Source organism: Hemibagrus wyckioides, linkage group LG03 (assembly GCF_019097595.1).
Source record: "Hemibagrus wyckioides isolate EC202008001 linkage group LG03, SWU_Hwy_1.0, whole genome shotgun sequence".
NCBI classification, from domain to species: domain Eukaryota; kingdom Metazoa; phylum Chordata; class Actinopteri; order Siluriformes; family Bagridae; genus Hemibagrus; species Hemibagrus wyckioides.
In genome coordinates, this window is record NC_080712.1 from 26,727,324 (window position 1) to 26,745,272 (window position 17,949).

General features: G+C 40.2%; 1 protein-coding gene across 7 annotated transcripts in view; it reads left to right on the forward strand.

The window, feature by feature from the left end:
* The window catches only part of LOC131350846 (arginyl-tRNA--protein transferase 1), an 80,094-nt gene that overhangs the window by 49,408 nt on the left and 12,737 nt on the right, over positions 1-17,949 (forward strand). For 6 of the 7 annotated variants that reach the window (XM_058385791.1, XM_058385794.1, XM_058385790.1 and 3 more), the window contains 2 exons: positions 1,453-1,552; positions 17,828-17,948. In XM_058385791.1, coding sequence (XP_058241774.1) covers positions 1,453-1,552; positions 17,828-17,948 — 221 coding nt within the window. Of the gene's footprint in view, positions 1-383; positions 1,360-1,452; positions 1,553-17,827; position 17,949 lie in introns of those variants that run through there. The other variant, XM_058385793.1, reaches the window with a different exon arrangement.

Sequence of the window (17,949 nt, forward strand, 5' to 3'; positions counted from 1 at the left end):
TGCATTTATTTATTGAAATCCAAAGCACATTGAGATGAGCCTGGAAGATGGATGGGGGAAGAAGAGAAAAGAGAACCAGGTGGTGCAAGTGCACTGATTACACATCAGGATGAAGTTTAAGTTCATCCTCCACCCTCTTCCTGTGTGTAGTCTGAAATCTCTCATTCCACTTCTCACCTATATATGTAATGCGTGCAACAGTTCAAGTGTGACGCAAAGGTGAAATAATTTTAAAAAAAGGGGGGGGGGGTTCATGGAGTTTGTATAACTGTCCACTATTTGAAAAAAAAAAAATATATATATATATAATAATTAAATAATCTAAAAAAGGAAAGCGTAAAGAGAATTTTTTTCTTTAGAGTCTGTATTTGTGTTTTCCTCAGGTCACCCTCTCAGGTATTTCAATGTGGCTATTCTATAAGAAACTACATACCATTACTCTTCAGCGGGTTTTGTAAGGCGAGTGCTGATTGGTTGGTGAAAAGGTATGTCCAGTTGCATACCTCGAAACCTTTGCCTGTCTTTCATGAGCTTTCTTCAGAGTAACATTGCTCCAAATGCATCTTGTGTAAACAATAAAGTTTTTGCTCTGCTTGTGAGGAGACTTTTTAATAAATAGACCTTCACTACATCAACCGATGATGCATGTTTTTTTTTATAAAAACAATAATTTAAACCAAGGCAGTTTCTTCAGCTGGTATGTTATAAACTTTATTCTCGATGCTAATCTGTGCAATGAAGAGCAATGAGCAAGTTTCATGTTTGTTTCAGAAATGGTGACATCAGACACATCATTGTTTAATGGATTTATTTACAGAAAGCTAGCATCATGATATCGTGGAAATTGGGATATGTGCAAATATACAAGGAGTCTCAGTAACATGAAGATGACATGAACCACAGCTAAAAAGAACTGTCCAGTATTCCATGATTGCAGGAATTGCAGAAACATTATTCACTGGTTAAGTCATTTAATACTTAATACTGAATATATTTAAATGAAAAGGCTTTTGGTGAGAATTCACTTCTTTGATTTCTGTTTATTATTATTGGAACCTGTTTTGTTTTTGCTTTTTGTCACTGTCTCTAGTATAAATTTCGTTCCTGTGATGCTTTCCCTCAAGTTACGTGCACGACACCCTGATATGCTCACAGCTACGTGCTTGCAGGCATATAAATCAGTCCTAGCACTGTTATTTCTAAGAGTTCAGACAGAACTGTGGTAGAGAAATCTGAAATAATGGCATAGATGATAACATCTGTGCTAACCAGATGTTATCAGATACCTTCTGAAAACTGAAAATTTTAATGGTAGTAATTTCTCAGAAATTTGTATCAAGTCCTCTTATAACATAGTATAAATGTAATTTACATTGTTTTCCATGTAGTTACTGGATAATACACTTTATTATTAATTATTTTTTTTATTATTATTATTTTTTTTTGCTTTAGGGAGATTGCCTTCACGAGGCATTTGCAGAAGCAGTCACCCAAGCTTTCCTACTATTACCTGGGATTTTACATCCATTCATGCCCCAAGATGCGCTACAAGGTACGTCTTTCCTTTCCATACCTCCCTTCTCTTGGGACATGGCTGTAGATCTGTGCATCATTGTTCAGTAAACCATCTGAAATAGTCTTTACTCTTACTCTTTCTCTTAATTCTCTTACTTCTACTTTAGTAGCTGTTTGTTTTCTTTATTCACTCTGCATTTCAAACAGTTTAATTTGTATTCTACTAAGAAATAAAAACTGTTAGAATCAAAATACACACCATTTGCACATGATGTGCGTGTCTCCAGGCTATAAGCTGTATGCCAGTAGGGACTGAGGTAAGAAAGGCCAAGTCGAGTGCTCCTTACATGTCTGCACACACCTTCAGTACAGCCTCAGTTTCCTGTTTTCTCCTTCTCTTTTTTTTTTTTTTTGTTAGTGACTGTTATTACCAAACACAAATTTTGTGTTTCCACAGCAACACAAACACACCACACGTCCCTTATTACCGTCAGGAGTAATACAGAGGCAAACCGGCTATGAGCTCGGGAGAGAGATTTTACGATGCTGAAATTTGTCATGTGGTTTAAGCCAAAGAATTAGCAAAGGCATGTCCTGGTTCTGGAGGTTCGCTAAAAAAGGTAGATTCATTTTTCAGTCATCTTGAATCGTTTTGTTTTGCAGCAACCAAACATTTAGTTAGTAGTGCGACCCAAAACAACAAAGCAAGCCACATGCTCACATTTTAGGCAGTCAGGCTTGCTGTGGACATTATTTTCAGAGCTGTAGAGCCACGAAAGCAGTGAGAGACATCTGAATGGAGATTTTCTCAATTCTATACAAATTAGGTGAAAGTGACAGAACCAGACTACATGCTTACATGATTCTTTAAATGAATCCTTATCCAGTATTTCTTCGGGTCCCACTCACTTTCTTACTTTTTGATGCACAAAAATGTATAATTATGTTACGCTGTCATTAAATGTGAAGGGAGACATTATGAAAATAAAGCAGAAAGAATCTTAGACACTGGTGTTTATAACTAGTATGAAAGGTGGGAATCAACCAGTTGTTACATATGTTTCTGCATTATTTAATTTGTGTTCAGCTAGTTGGAATTTATACTTTGACTACTGTCATTTCATATGATATCAAATACAATGCATGTCTCCATACAACAACGGTAGCTGTTGCTCCACAGACTACAATCGTCACAACTGACTTGTTGCTTGCTAGTGTGAATGTAAGGTACTGCATATACTTAGATTTGGGTATAGATGCTTCAACAGTCATTCTCTAGCCCTGTATTTAGTTTAAACACTACAGGACTCAGGGTTATGCGTGACCAGAGATTATTAGTATAAAGTGAGAGCAACTGAGTTGGACCTGGGATGGCCAGTCTGTCCCAAGAACATGAGACAGAGGATCATGTTGGGCCTGGGATAAAGAAGGATGTCCGAGACGAAAGCCAAGTAAGTATTAACACAGGTGGAAGACGATTTGGGGATCCCTTGACAGGGAAATCTGAACAGCTGATTCATATACAGTAGTAAGAGATGGCATGCAATGAGAAGAATGTAAATAAAAGTGATGAAGTGGCCTAGAGCAGAGGGAGCGCAAATGTCAGAGAGAACAGATGGGACTGGAGAAAGCATTAGCAGGTGAAAAAGAGGTCAGGATATAGACTGCTACCGTTGTTCATAGTGTCACTCGAAAGGATGTCTCTTGCTCGCTCTTCTTCATGTATTCCCTTTCATCAGCAAGTCCTCTCTCATGTCTGCCGATGGAGCGCCGTAGAAATCCGAGATGCCTTATTCTTAATGCTTACATTTCCATGCAGTCGAACTGCTGATCTATTTCTGCATTTTCTCCACACTGAAGTTTATGCCTGAAGTTTAAGTATGTACCACTCTTCACTTTTTTACTCCACCCAGTAATCCTGCATGGTTTAGTGGAGTTTTCCTTCAGTGTTGTATAGCTGTGAAAAAATGACCAAAAAATGAGTGTAAAAGCCCTTAAATAGTTTTATTAGTTCCATTTCAAGCCATATCTGTGTTCCTATGAGTTATTCTCTGCACATAGGTCTGGGCTGTGTGGCTGGAATTTTTAGGGGAAGCCTGCTAGCAGATCAGTTTCCATTACCCCAGGCCCCTCTCTGCTAATCTCACCAACTGCGGACCTCAAATCTGAGACGACTGCCACTCGCCTCTCTGTTGCCTCTGCACCTATTATTCTGGGGTGACAAGGTCGCCTGTTTCACACCTCCACACACCCACTTGCGGATTTTCCAGCACTCTTGAATTGCTCATTAATGCATCCGTACGGTTATTGTGGTCTTCTCAAGATGCCTATCCTATTGAAATTCCTCCTGGGGCCTTGGTGTCAGAGGTATCCTCTTGGGCACTGCGCCCTTGAGAAAAGCCCAACGCCTGCTGTTCCTTCATCAAAGCCACCATGGCTCTCACAATTGAGCCCTGCTGGAAGGCTCTCAGTAGAGCCCAAGTACCTCAGTCGAGAGTTGCTTGCCTCTTTTTCAAGCAGGGGAACACCCCGTACTCCTGCACTTGTGTCTGCTGGCAACGCATAGCTGCCTGCTCAGTACCGGATCTTATTTTCGATGTTTTGTTCATATTGGTTTTGTAGAACAGCACTCTGGATTTGAGACCAAGCAATGCTAAAATAAATAATGGCAGATTTTGTGAGCTATACTGGAACCACGTTTTATGGGACCATAAGTTGTTGGACCGTTTGCTTCTCAGTTGTTTATAAAGATCTGCACTGTACTTTAAATGTTCCTTACCCAGGTCTTGGAGAACTCACATGGAGTAATTTACAGCTCATTCTGAGTTGAAGTTGTTCTTCTAGAGTTAGGAAGTCACTAAACTGTGCAGGATCAGTGTTGGAAATCTATTGCTTAAATGATTGCAAAGACAGTGAGATCAAATTGGATGCTTTTCAATCTCATATAACTTTAAATAAATGAAAGCAAGATTTTGGCATGTAAATAATTTGTTACTTACATGCCACTAGGATTATAGGATTCAAGTCCATTTTCAAGATTCTCAGACTTATTGCCTTTTTTTTTAACATGGTTTTCTCTCTGTCTTGGGCATTGGTCTGTCTCAATACTGTCTTGGTCTCAATTGCTAGAAGTAATTGCTTCTTTAAGAAAACATAACTTAATCATGCTCACACAAATGAAGCTAAACAGTTGAAGCAAAAGCTTGGCCTTTGAAAACAATTTAAACGTTTTTGACTTTTTCACGTGGACGCGATCTTGAAGTGACCTTGACTTGACCACTTCTAGTCCTGCTCTTAGACTTGGACAGTCATGGTCTGGACTATAAGGCCTACATGGCACCAAATATAATTCATTGGAATTTATTTTTTGCCAAAGAAATGAAAAGTCAAAAGTAGTTCTAGCTCCGGCTGTCAACCTTGTCTTCTAAGACACAATATATAATTGTCATCATCCAGGAAATCCTAAATAGAAGAGAGTGGTCAGTTTGTAATGGGGGAAATGTTTTTCAGAAGATAATTTACATAACAGTCAAAAATAAATTGGAACACACAGTGTTTTCTTTGCAAACCAAAACAACCAACCCATTGCCAAAGGCCTCAACAACTTTCCTATCAGGGGACATAAAGGCTCTGTCTGGGCAATCTCCATGAGGGGTATGTGGAGTGCCAGCCTTGTCCATTACTCTAAATCCAGTCTGGCCAGTGTGCAGTCCAGTTTAAGACGTGATTTCCTGGCCCTGTCTCTGCCTGAGGGGGACTAATGGCCTCTTGGCCCCCGGTCGCTTGTAGCCTGTTTCCAGCTTGCTGAATAGCTCTAATGGAGTGGAATGAGCCATTCTGTGGGCTTCTGGCTGAAGTGTGTTTCAGAATATCACAGAGAGCTTCCCATTTTCCCGCCCTTAGCCAGGTGTTTCCCAGTGCTTCCTGTTCATTCAGAGTCCTAGCCAAAGGAAACAATCATTTTGGAACTTTGTTCAGGATGGTGTTTAGTGTCTGGCAGTAATCTGGAGGTGCACTCTTTTACCCCGAAGGCCTTTTCCATGCTTTTGCCATCTTCTTACTGTTGCATGGTATGATGGCTGATATGGCAGTGTTTAATCTTTAAGGGTTTGTGTCAGTGATCCAGTTAATGTTAGACCATGAAGAGCTAGACTCTGCTAACATTAGGTCAATTGTAGTGTACTAACAGTGATAGAAGTCATTTTAATAAAATGTGATGAAGGTTCAGTTTGGATAAATAGGTGTAGAGTAGTAAATAAAGAGCCCCCTAGTGTATCACAAAGTGATTGCATGTGAATTCTACATGGTTGTTTGAGTCAGCATTGTTTTTTTTCTGTCTTCCTACTTGTAAAAATGTTTGTTAAAATGTTAAGTTTGTTAAATATGTTTTATTTTATCTGCTTACTAATGTTACGTTATAATCTATTGCTTGATAATAACACTAAGTGCCCAGGAAAGAGCATGACTATGGTTGCCATGTTTGCATTTTGTATGCCAAATAGAGTCGTTTATTAGTATTCTGTGGTTGCAAAATATCTTGTCCTTTTTTTTTTGGTTAAAAATCTTAAAATAATTCCACAAATAAAGACGAAGTATAAGTGTTGACAGTGTGCCTATGATGTTTGATACTATTGAAAGGCAGATTATGGAGTGGATAATGTCCGTATATTGAAATATTACACTACATTGATCTTCTATTCTGTGCAAACGCTCAGCTTTTTTGTGTTTGTTTCTAGAGTAAATAGACTGGTAATTTTACTAAAAATGTGTATCAACCCCTGTTAAGGATTTCAACCTCTTGTATTGAACGCAGCTTAACAAAGGTATCCGAAAATGAGCTTCTTCTCTGAATGCTAGATTTTATAGGCTTTCTTTAAAATAAAAAACAATCACTAGATGGTTGCTTATAGCATAAGTCAAGTTTGATAGCCTCTCAATTTAATTTTCTCTAAGGCTTTGCCATTATGAATGCTGTTCTACCCCACCAAACTCTGTTTTTGCACACACCTCCGCACACGACTCTACCTTGAAAGCATGTGGAGAATGTATGAATAACACTTATGATCTTAGGTTTAGTATTCAAACATAGTCATTTTTCATACATAATTATATTAAGATGGCTTTGTCATTACTTTGCGGTCTAAGTTTATCATTCTGACAGTCAGTTCTAAACTGTTTCTGTTTCTTTGTGCTTCTATTTAACTGTAATCGTAAGAACAGAGTGCTGCAAATTTATTATCTTTGTCAGGCTTTTCTCTCCCTTTTTCTTTGTAGCCTTGCACTGGGCCCCTCAGCTTTTAAGTATTTTGACATTACTACATTTCAATCCGTTTATTGCTGTTTTTTTTTATTATTATTAATCTTAATATGAAATGTGTACTTATCTATTTTTTTTCCATTATGCCTTAGCGTGTGCTGATGAAGATTATGCTTAACCAAACTATTTCTATCAATTAAACCCGATCTCACACTGAAATGTTTGTTTTTGTTGTTGTTGTTGTTGTTTAGATTAGAATGCAGGATATTCTCAAGCAATAACAGATGAATTGTTCATAGTTTACATACCTGCTATGGGTGTAACACAACAACTGGATCTGCATCTGTTCACTGTCATATTCAGAATTAAGTCTAAAGTGGGCATGGCCTAAACCGAAAGGGGTGTTTCTGTTGTTTGTTGTTGTAGCTGTTTTTACACAGACTCTGAAATGGCAGCATCTAACTTAATTCTCTTTGCCACGTCCCTCAAGTATCTGGTAGTCTGAGCATAAATGTGCTTTTCATTTGATATCTACATCTCTAATACCTACAAAACTTAAGTTACTATTAAATAAAGTTGACTGTTGTACAATTCCCCTGTACCACATAAACAACTAACTTAAGCCAAGACTCCTGCACCCAGCTCCTTTAATACCCCGAGCCCCCACCTACACCCCACCCCGGGTACACATGCACAAGTCTGTCCTATGGGTGTAAATAAAGTACTTCTTATTCCTGTTGTTATTGTTTCTGCGAGAGAATGCCTCGTATTTAGAGCAGGAAGCCATTAAAGTTTCCACTGAGAAGGAGAAAGGAGCTGGGGAGAAAGGCAGAGGGAGGAAGAGACCGACAGAAAGCATTAAGAGAGACTATGGTTTTGGGGCCAAACAAGGAGAAAAAGAGAAATATTTGTAGTCCTGTCACTAAGCAGGGTTTTTTTTTTTTGGGGGGGGGGGGGGCTGTCTTTAGGCTTCTCATAGAAAGTGCAGTATTTTTAGAGTACGGAAACAAACGGAAAACACCGAACCACTTGTTTTTCGGCGTATTTTAATGTTTTATAGTATTTGTCACAGAATTACAGCCCTGGTTAAAATGTAATATGTTCGTAATGTGTTTGGATTGCTTGTTGCTTTCCTCTAAAACACATTTGTCAGAGAGAACCTTTGTCCAGACCTACATGTGGAACCCTGTTTTCACTTCATAATGTCTACCAAACGTTGTAGCACAGTTCCTGTCCTGGTTTATCTCACTGCACTGTCTGTTTGTCTCCCTCTCTCTGTACACTTGTGTAAATCTTGAGGAATGTCAAGGCAGGTGGGAACAAGTGCATCTGAAAAGACACATTCTCTCTCTCTCTCTCTCGTACATATTTACTTCTATAAACACACATGCGACAGATTAAAGGAAAAACAGTTCCTGCAAATCCGTGCAAACTTCAAACCCTTTGATGAACAAAACATTCGGTGAAATGATTGATGAAATGAACTTTCTCTCCTCATCAAAGTCGGACCCGCTACGATATTTTCCACTGGTTTTTCCTTCTATTTGTCACACATATTTGTACATCCTGGACGACAGAGCCGCACTACGAATCTGGTGCTCCGACTCAAAAGTTGCTCTTGACACAATTGGTACTTTTTGCCTAATTAAGGATTTATAATTGCACTCTCTGGTGTCACCCAGATGAGGATGGGTTCTCTTTAGAGTTTGGTTCCTCTCAAGGTTCCTTCCTCATACTGTCTCGGAGATTTTCCTTGTAGTCATCAACTCTGGCTTCCTCATTAGAGATAAATTTGTAAATTGAATTGAATGTTCTCATGGTCTATGTAAGTTTCCTTACACCTTTCACAAACGTCTAAATATATCGATTAGTAGTGATGATCCATTACATCCATGAGCGGGTCAGTGGATATGAATGAATGAAATGGAGCTTTCACTAGGTCATAATTTAGCTGCACTATGTCTATGTTCTGTGAAAGAAATCACAAAACCCTATAATAAAAGACATCTGATGGCAGACCGAGGTAGTGTCCCATGTAGAACGCTGCAACGTCTTGCCTTCATTCTTCAACCTACATTATTAGCTGCCTTAGTACTTTTTGGGAGAAACTTCCTAAAGGACCTGAACCGTTAAAACCATATGGAACGTCTAGATCTAGGAGATCTAATGTCAAGCTGTGAAAGCTTTAAAAAAAAAAAGTCTGATGTGTGAAGAGATCCATACCGATCCAAGCACTCTCGCCTAGCCTCTCTCTCTCTCTCTCTCTCTCTCTCTCTCGCTCTCTCTCATTTCTCCTCCTCCTCCTCCGCCGTCCCATAAACCACACGTCGCCAGCAGAGCACACTAGATGAAAGCGATAGGAAGCGAGAACGAGCAAGAGGCAGCGATTCAGTGCAATGAAAGAGAGCGGCTCGGAGAGAAAAGATAAACAATTACCGCACGTTTTGTTTGGCAAGCGCTTGCCTCTTTTTCTTTTCTTTTTTTTCCTCTCTCCCCATGCCGCCATAGCTTTGAAGTGGAATCATTTTCAGCATGTAATCTGTTCCATTTGTGCTTCACTCATTATTGCTTCCCAGTTCTCACTGGATGGCTGTTACCTGCTTCACTGGAGTTCACACTTCAGGGTGTGTTACGGTGGATCAGATCTCTGATGGCTGTGCATGTTAGGGCAGTGTGTCATAAAGGATGATTCGTCCTGACTCTACTCTTTCATTCCTGACAGATTTTTAGGATCTGTGTCATTTCTTTAAAGCATTAGAACCCTTTCTTAAAGCAAGGCAGTTAATTTATCCTCGTGATGTTTTTGTTACCTAACTTTAATGTCTCTGACACTTCTGTTAAGATTGGTTGCTTCAGGTTTCAAGTACAATGCAGGCTTAGGAAGGAAAGCCTTTTGCACTTTCTTGCTCTCTTCTTTTTTACTAGTGCCCTCCAACCTTTGGAGAAATGAGTTCTCTCTATCTTTGAAAATAATCATTTATTGGTGTTCTCTTTCACTTCCTTAGACTTCTAGGATTTTTTGCGATGATCTAATGCAAAAGAAAAGAAGAGTGCCTCAGTTATCTGTGGAAGGTGTTTTGTTATTGGCTGCCTGCTCTGCTTGTAATGTAAATAGTGTCACTCAAATGCCATGGCCTTAATATTCACCAGATCTCTTCATAGTATATCAGTGATTTCGGATCTTCACTCTCCATCATCATCATCATCATCATAATTACCACACCGGTTGAGGAACTGGAAATATCCTGGTGTTCATATCACATGTCCAGAAACATGTTGTCTGTCTGTATCCCTCGCCGTGGTGCTGTTAGACGGATCAGAACCCGTGAAGCAAAGCGAATCTTGGAGCCGTTTTCAATTCGAAGTGTGACAAATTTTCATTACGCCAGTTTATGTTAATATCCTGGGCTGATGCTATGTTTTCATAACTCATGTTAGCACTCTGTGTTTCTACCAGTGTTTATCCCTATTGTGACTACATACACGCTTTATGAAAAGCCTGACAGCTCGTCAATCATCATAGTGTAGATCCCAGAACAGGACATGCTTCAATTCCTGCAGCTTGTAAATCTTTGAGTACCTTGAATAAAGTGGAAAGTGTGTGTTGAAAAAAGCCATGCGTATTATTATTTTTATTAACGTTGCTGCACAGTGTATCAGGGTCTTGTAGAATCCAAACTCGAGATGAATTCACGCCATTCGTTAAAAGACAGAAGTACCTAATAAACTGGCAAGTTGTTCAGTGTAATAATTTTCCCTGTTTCTCTTCGATGCATACTTTCCACTAGCATCAATGACCCGTTCGCATAGCTCTCTAATAATCTCCCATTTTACGAAGCATGTTCTTTTAAAGGTTGTCACAGTGTGACATGGTAATGGTTTATGTGTTTAGATTGGGGCCCAGTCGCCAAGCATTTGCTGCACCTCTCACTTGACGAGCGCTGACAGGGCCAAGGACGAAGGGCACAGGGTCAAAGTTCAGAAGTCAAACCCTACAATAGGGTGTATCTTTGAATGAGAGAAGTGTGGTGTGTTGGTGGTGTGGGAGGTGTGAAGGTCACAAGGTTGGAAGGTGAGCGTTTAGCTCCAGCATCAGGATGAACGAAGCCAGAGATGTCCAGCAGCAAAAGCGGCATGTTTGCATTACCATTAACTCACTCTGCGTTTATTTTTAGAGCCTTGCGTGTAGGCTGTTTTGAGGGAGTCTGAAAGCGTCCCTTCGCTCAAATGGCACCATATGCAGTAACAAAGACAGACTGTTTTAGCGTGACCAAATGAATTCCAGGACTCCCAAGCCATCGTTTTTCAAAATCATTGCGTATGTTTAGAAAAGTTGGTTTCTATGTTGGCCCTCTGTTTTCTTTCGCATTCCCACATCGACGTCTTCACGGTAGGTCTCGTTTTTTAAACTGTGTTTCAACTCGATGCACAGAGTAAGATTATTTTCTGTAATAGCACCATTTTTGGACAAGCTTCAGACGTATCTCGGGTCGAAAAACCAGAATAGAGCAACAGTCTGGAGCAATGTGAGCCACTGTAAGCAGAATCAGACATAAGACCCTGGCAGTAAAGACGCTCTTTCGAAGGCTCAAGCTGCCCTCCAATAAATGGCCAGAGTGATGGAGAGATAAAAACAGGCCTGGGGATCCTGGGCCTGTAAAACGCTGCTCTGCCGAAACACAATCCTGTAAAAATATTTTCCCATCATTAAGTTGTCATCCGTAGAGCCCCTGACACGTAGCTGGGTGTGTGTGTGTGTGTGTGTGTGTGTGTAGCAGAGCAGCCCAGGGTTGCCAAGATGCTGTGTTTATTTGAAGTTTGTCCCTCTGTTATATGTTGTCTGGTGTGAAAAGTCTTGGCTGGTCCCATGTGTTTTGAAAAGTGGCGGTTAGTCCAAATGTCTCGATTTCAGCCACGAGCAAAGGCACAGCCTTGACATTGTGTTGTTTTTTTTTTTCTTTTTCAACAAAATGGGCAGCAATGCAAAGTGTTTACATTTGTCTTTCATAGCCTGACTTTCCTCTCTCCATTAACAACAGCCTGTCCAGTTGCTGTGCGTGTGTGCTTATGTGTGTCACTCAACAGCACACGCGCACATACACACACACCCTTACTAATGTTCGCCTTGCAGGGAGGTCTAAGGATGTGTGTGTGTATGTTTGAGAGAGAGAGAGAGTGAGTGCTAGTGAAAGTGGAGATTTTTCAAACCTGGTCAGTGTCTAGCTGTGATTCAGTCCAAACCCGGTTCACACATTGCTGCGAAGCGGTTCAACCCGATCCTCACTCACCTTCTTCCTATCCACATGCATACCACACTGCGGTATTTACTCCAGTCCTAACAAAGCACTTTAACCCCACAGACAAAAGGAACAAACACTGTTGCTATGTCAGCGACAGTGTTTGTGCCTTTTGTCGGTGTGTTAAATCCGGTGGTGAGAGCACTCATGGGCAAGTGAGCACATGTGTGTCTGCTTTTGTGCAATGGTATTTTTTTTGTTCCTATATGTTGCTCTGAAAGCGTTTGCCTTCCTGACAGTAGGGATAGGCCTATCTATTGTTCTGGACTGTATAAAGGAGGGGACGGGTTGGTAAATGTTTTGATGGGTTGCTATTCTACGCTATGACCTCAGTGTGCACAAGCTTTACTATATAATTCTATCTGAGTAGTTATTAAAGCATAGTAATATTGACCGCTTTGTTTTAGCATGCTGATTAGGTAGGTATGATCTCTCTTGACGTAAACACACCTAGTACCCTTGACTTCCATGCGTAAGCGAATTCTGCTCTCTTTGCAATTCCACTAGGTATGGATATGTGTGATATATGGATACTGAAGGAAATAGAGCTCAGATCTGCATTTACGGCATTTGGCAGACGCTCTTTTCCAGCACGACTTACAATTCATCTCATTTTATACTGAGCAAGTGAGAATTAAGGGCAGTGGCAGCTTGGTGGACCGAATGCGATTCGAACTGACAACCTTCTGATCCGTAGTCCAATACCTTAACCACTAAGCTACCACATCTGTATGAACCTTTGTAGTTCTGTTAGTGGGAGACTGTGTCTGGCACCATCCCCTCTTCATATAATGTATAGTGATGGATCAACAGTTAAGGCTATATCAGAAGGTTGGGGGTTTGAGCCCCAGCACTTCCAAGCTGCCTCTGTTGGGTCCTTGAGCAACTCTATCACCTCTAGGGTGCTGTATCATGACTAACTCTGCATTCTGACCCCAATTCCAAACTAGCTAGGATATGCGAAGAAAAACTACATATATCTATAAATGTATATGTGGCAAAGACTACTTCTTCAGTCAAAGTATTGTGCAAAAGCTCTAACATTAGGTAGAAGTTTTGAGATTTGCTGGCCACTCGGGCATTGATCAAAGCTTCCACAGCAAAGTACAGTACAATAACAGTGATGATAAATATCTGTATATATGTGGCTTCAGTAGCAGATCCTCTCTTGTGGCTTGTGAGGAACAAGTGTTTGTCAATTATTTATCTAAAGGCAGATCACCTTTCTGGGCTACAGGGCTAGAGATGTAACATCATGTAGAGGAGAGTTTGCACAGACTTTTAAAGATTCTCTTTCTTGTGTATGCAGAAGATTGCAAGTTGAGGTTTGCTTTTCCGAATGTGTTACACTGCCCTGTGATGCAGCAGTTTGAAAATGGGAACTGGCTGTTGGGTAGAAATTGGCAAGTAACCAAACTGGGGAAGAAAATGGTAACCTGAAGCACCACTACGAATTAAAATGTAAGCACTTTGAATTTATAGCAATAACTTCATCACCAGTGGTTCTTGTTGCCTTTAGGATCTTTATCAAGGAATTTTTTCTAACTGTACCTTTGCAAATTTTCGATTATAAAAGGGTCATGTCCTGCAATTCAACAATTTAGCAAATTTCTCCTGATTAAATGTGCAATCAGAGTCGGACTTTAGATTAGTTTCGCAATCTCCTTCATTTTTTATCACCGTTTGTATCCAGGATTTCTGATTACAGATAAGTTCTTCTGCACTTCTTCAGGGCTCCCATGTGCACACAGCTCAAGTTGGAGAGGTGAGAGGTTTTCTCTTTCACAAGAATTCCTGGCCAGCAGTGAGCCTCAGGATTTATGTAGCTGATTAATTGCTTTTCAAATAAATCTCAGGTATGGGACTTTGGGCTGGAGGGGGAAGGTGCTGTCAGAGCAAGTGAGAGAAATTAGGTGACACTACTTCAGCGTTTTTGTTTTTGTTCTCGTTTGAAAGACAAGAGGAGTATTTTGTTAGTCTTTTTTGATATATATAAATATATATAAGTATATATTTTTGCATTTTGTTTCCGAATAGGAAGTGTTGGAGGAGTTGTCAAAATGTCATCTCTGCTACATATCTTTCCAATAAGTCAAACAAGCATCCACATGGACCATGACCGGTATCAGATTTGTAAATAGTTGTCCCCTTAAAACATGGTGGTAGCATCCACCGATTCCAAGCTGATAAAGAGTTCATACATGCATCACTTCCCTCCGGCTCCATCCACACCGAATTCCTTCACTGGCTTTATCTCTGCCTCATCTATCCCACCTATTTTTCTTTTCAGCTATCTATTTGTGTGAGTGTGTATGTGTTTGTGCTTCCACCAACCTTCTTCACATTTTATCAGACCTTTTTTTTTTTTGCTTTTGTGAAGCAGCCCAAGCGCTATATGACATGTACTATACAAACAAAACGAAATTTCAGCCTTTCCTAGTCTTTCTCATGCTTTGCTCTGGCGAGGTTAATGAGGCTTGAAGAGGGAGGCATGTTTGTCATCGGTACCTTCATTGCCATATCGATGAGGGATGGAACGAGGCTCGTGAAGACCGAGACACACGGGTGATAGGAACGTTTACATTGTTTCTCTGGCGTTCTCGCTGATTGCACTCGACTGTTCAGAGCACGGTTCATTTTCTCACATCGTGTGTGCAAGACTGATGAGCTCTGCTTCAGCAAACGACAAAATCAAATATTTCAGCGAGATAAGCTCGTCACCAGGGTGTTTGGCTTTGCGTCATTTTTTTTTTTTTTGTCGTTTAAGAAAGATCTCGTTGGCCCTGTGCCTGTATTATCACATCCTCCCTTATCTAACACAACCTAGTCGAGCATGTTGATTTATGGATGGCAGAAATCATCATCTTTTTTTTTGGCTGTTTTTTCATCTTTTTTTTCTCCACTTACCTTATATCATGAGAAACAGCTGTCATCTGAATAACTGGACCAGGGGATAATAAAAAAAGAGAGAAAGAGAGAGTTGCAGAATTTTTTTTTTTGAAATCATTTTAAAGGCGTGAACGTTCACCGCGAAACCTTAAAGACAAAGCCAGCATGTTTGAGAAAACGAGTACAAGCACAGAAATGCCTGTGGTGGTGGTGATGCTGAGCTTAGCTTATGGCCAGTAGAGCCACACATAGGAGGAAGTGGAACAGACTTGGAGATAACAAGCAGCCAGACTCCACAGTTCTGTCTCTCAGATTAATCATCTGCATGAGCATCAATGCCACCTTGGTGCCTTTTTTTCCCCCTACGTCTCTATTTACTACCTAACCTTTTCTTCAGCTCAGCATCACCTTGTCTTTCATCTCAGGCAGCTGTGCCTTTTCCTAAAAGATACCATTGAATCTGTCTTCTGCATTTATGGAAAGCTGGGTTTCCTGTGTGTGTGTGTGTGTGTGTGTGTGTGAGAGCACCACCAGACCTGTTGGAACAGGCTCTCACGTCATCACTTCGATGGCAGGAAGCGTGTCTGCAGGCTAGTTCCATGCACCAGCCCTTCCTTCTCCACCCACGTATTTGTGAAAACGTGAGTGTATCTCGACCAGGTGGATGTCTTCCTTTCATTCTCGCAAGGAATAGATGTCTTCCTTTCAATATCGCATTAAGATTGAAGAATTAAAGATAATATTACCCCGAAGCCCTCGATAACACCTGTGGAAAAAAGACCACACCTTCCGGGATCAAATAATGAGCAGTTTTTCTGAATGCCAGTTGATGCACTGCACCATACCACCTTCCACACATTATCACTTTAATGCAGGAAAATTAACCAGCATTCACTCATCACTCGGCTTCCTATACAATAAAAATTTGACATATGAGCTTGTCTTAATGGACACATCAATGTAGTTAATATTGAAAGAACCACTGAAGGAAATGCGACCTTACAAGAAATAGAATAAATAAACAGGAAACTTTCCATAGGCTACTACATCAAGAACTGGTGATATGACATAATGTTGATATTGTGACTACATTCTGACACAATTTTTAGCCACAATTTTTAACCTAAATTTTTCGGAAAAATAAAGATCATGATAAATATTAATAATTTAATGCTTTTATTTTAATTCCAAACTGATTAGAAGTGTCTATGATACATTTATATATATAAAGTAACACAAGTTACTTTAGTAACACAATAATATGCTTTAGAAGTGAGGTAACCAATGCTAAATGAATGCAATATATAAAAATATATCCTTTAATATTGTCTTAAAGATTTGATGAATTCAAGTTTAGTATATTGATTCGACTCATTGTTCCCAAAAAATAAATAAATAAATACTGTGTTATTATATTAGTGATGCTGTTTCTGAAGAATGTAAATATATCGTTAAATAATTCAGCCAATAAAATGCCAATAAACCTGAGCTCACTGCTGTCCTCTCACACACAGACCCTCCACAAGATATAAACCTGGACTTTTTTCCTATCATTTGTCCTAAACTAGAACCAGGAACCCTTTTTGTTGACGTGACATTCTTGTGAATAAGACCGTTCAGTCTGTAGATCCTGTGTAGTGTCGCACTGCTGACAGAGTGACTGTGAGAAAGATGGGGTGTGAATACTTCACCTTCACCACTCAATGTTTAGAATAAGGGGCCCGAGCCTCCAAGCACCCGATTCTCATAACCTCCTGCTTGTGGAAACATGGCACATAGTTTCTGCCGGGGGATAACGACAGACAAAATCCTGTTTGTGGAACCTCTGGGAGCCAGAAAGCGCCCGTGAAATCAAAAATGACTTTTAGGGCTTTTAGAGATTCTTGCTTTAATGAACACGAATAAAAATTGTTTTGTAGATATTTCTGTTTCGTTCTGACGTTTTCCACTGAGATAATAGGGGACATAGGGATTGATCATCACGTGCTATGTATCAGAAACTCCCATGAAAGCTTTAGCTCCGCCCCCTGAAGCGAGCTGCAGAGATAAACAAAGAAACAGAGATGTCCGTGTGTGCATGTATGCATCATTTTTTTCCATCCACTGATTGAATTATAGTATAGCTGTATAGAATTGAATTGCACAGCGGGATGTTTTACCAGGAAAAAAAAAACTTTTCTCCAAGAAAGCTTTTCAACTATAGATGCCCTATTTTGTTTCTGACAAAATGAGAGATGGTCTTTCCAGGAATTTCCATGAATTTGACAGGAAATTTTCAGTTAACGCAACCGCGAGTGAGCTATACCATTTTTATTTCACTGTCTTTTGCGTAGTGATATTCATTGATACCGCTTGCTGAAGGGGTAAGTAGAATAAAAACTGACGCAGACTCCAAATCTACGTCTTATCTCTCTATTTCTTTCTGAAGGAATCTCAAGTCTCAAGCCATTTTATTAGCAGTTCAACCAAACACTCATAGTTCAACAGACCAAGTCCTCGGTGGTGTCCGGATCGAGCGGGTGTGTGTCCGTGAGTGCAGGGGGTTGATATGCATGTGCTTGAAGAAAGGCAGACGTCTTGAAGGCGTCTGCTTGTTTACATTGAAGGAGGGTTAATTTGACTTTCGGTCATTGCATTTCAGGGCACTGATAATGAGGGCTCTCAAGGCCAGAAATCCATTTGCACTTTTGAGGTTTCACTAAACAAATGACAAGGCACAGCTAATTTATCACATGAAATTATGGCTGTACTGAGATTCAATGCGAATCAAATATGAGAGGGTTCTGGCATACCAGATCAAGAATGTGTTTTTTTTTTTTTTTTGTTTTGTTTTTTTTTGCATAACTAGTTCCTTCTTGTTTCTCCTCAGGGTCAGTACCTGCCTTCAGACCTTCTGTGCCCGGAGACATACACATGGGTGCCCATAGAGAAATGCGTCCCCCGCCTTGAAACCTCAGTCTACTCCCGCCTCCATGAAGACACCCAAGCAGG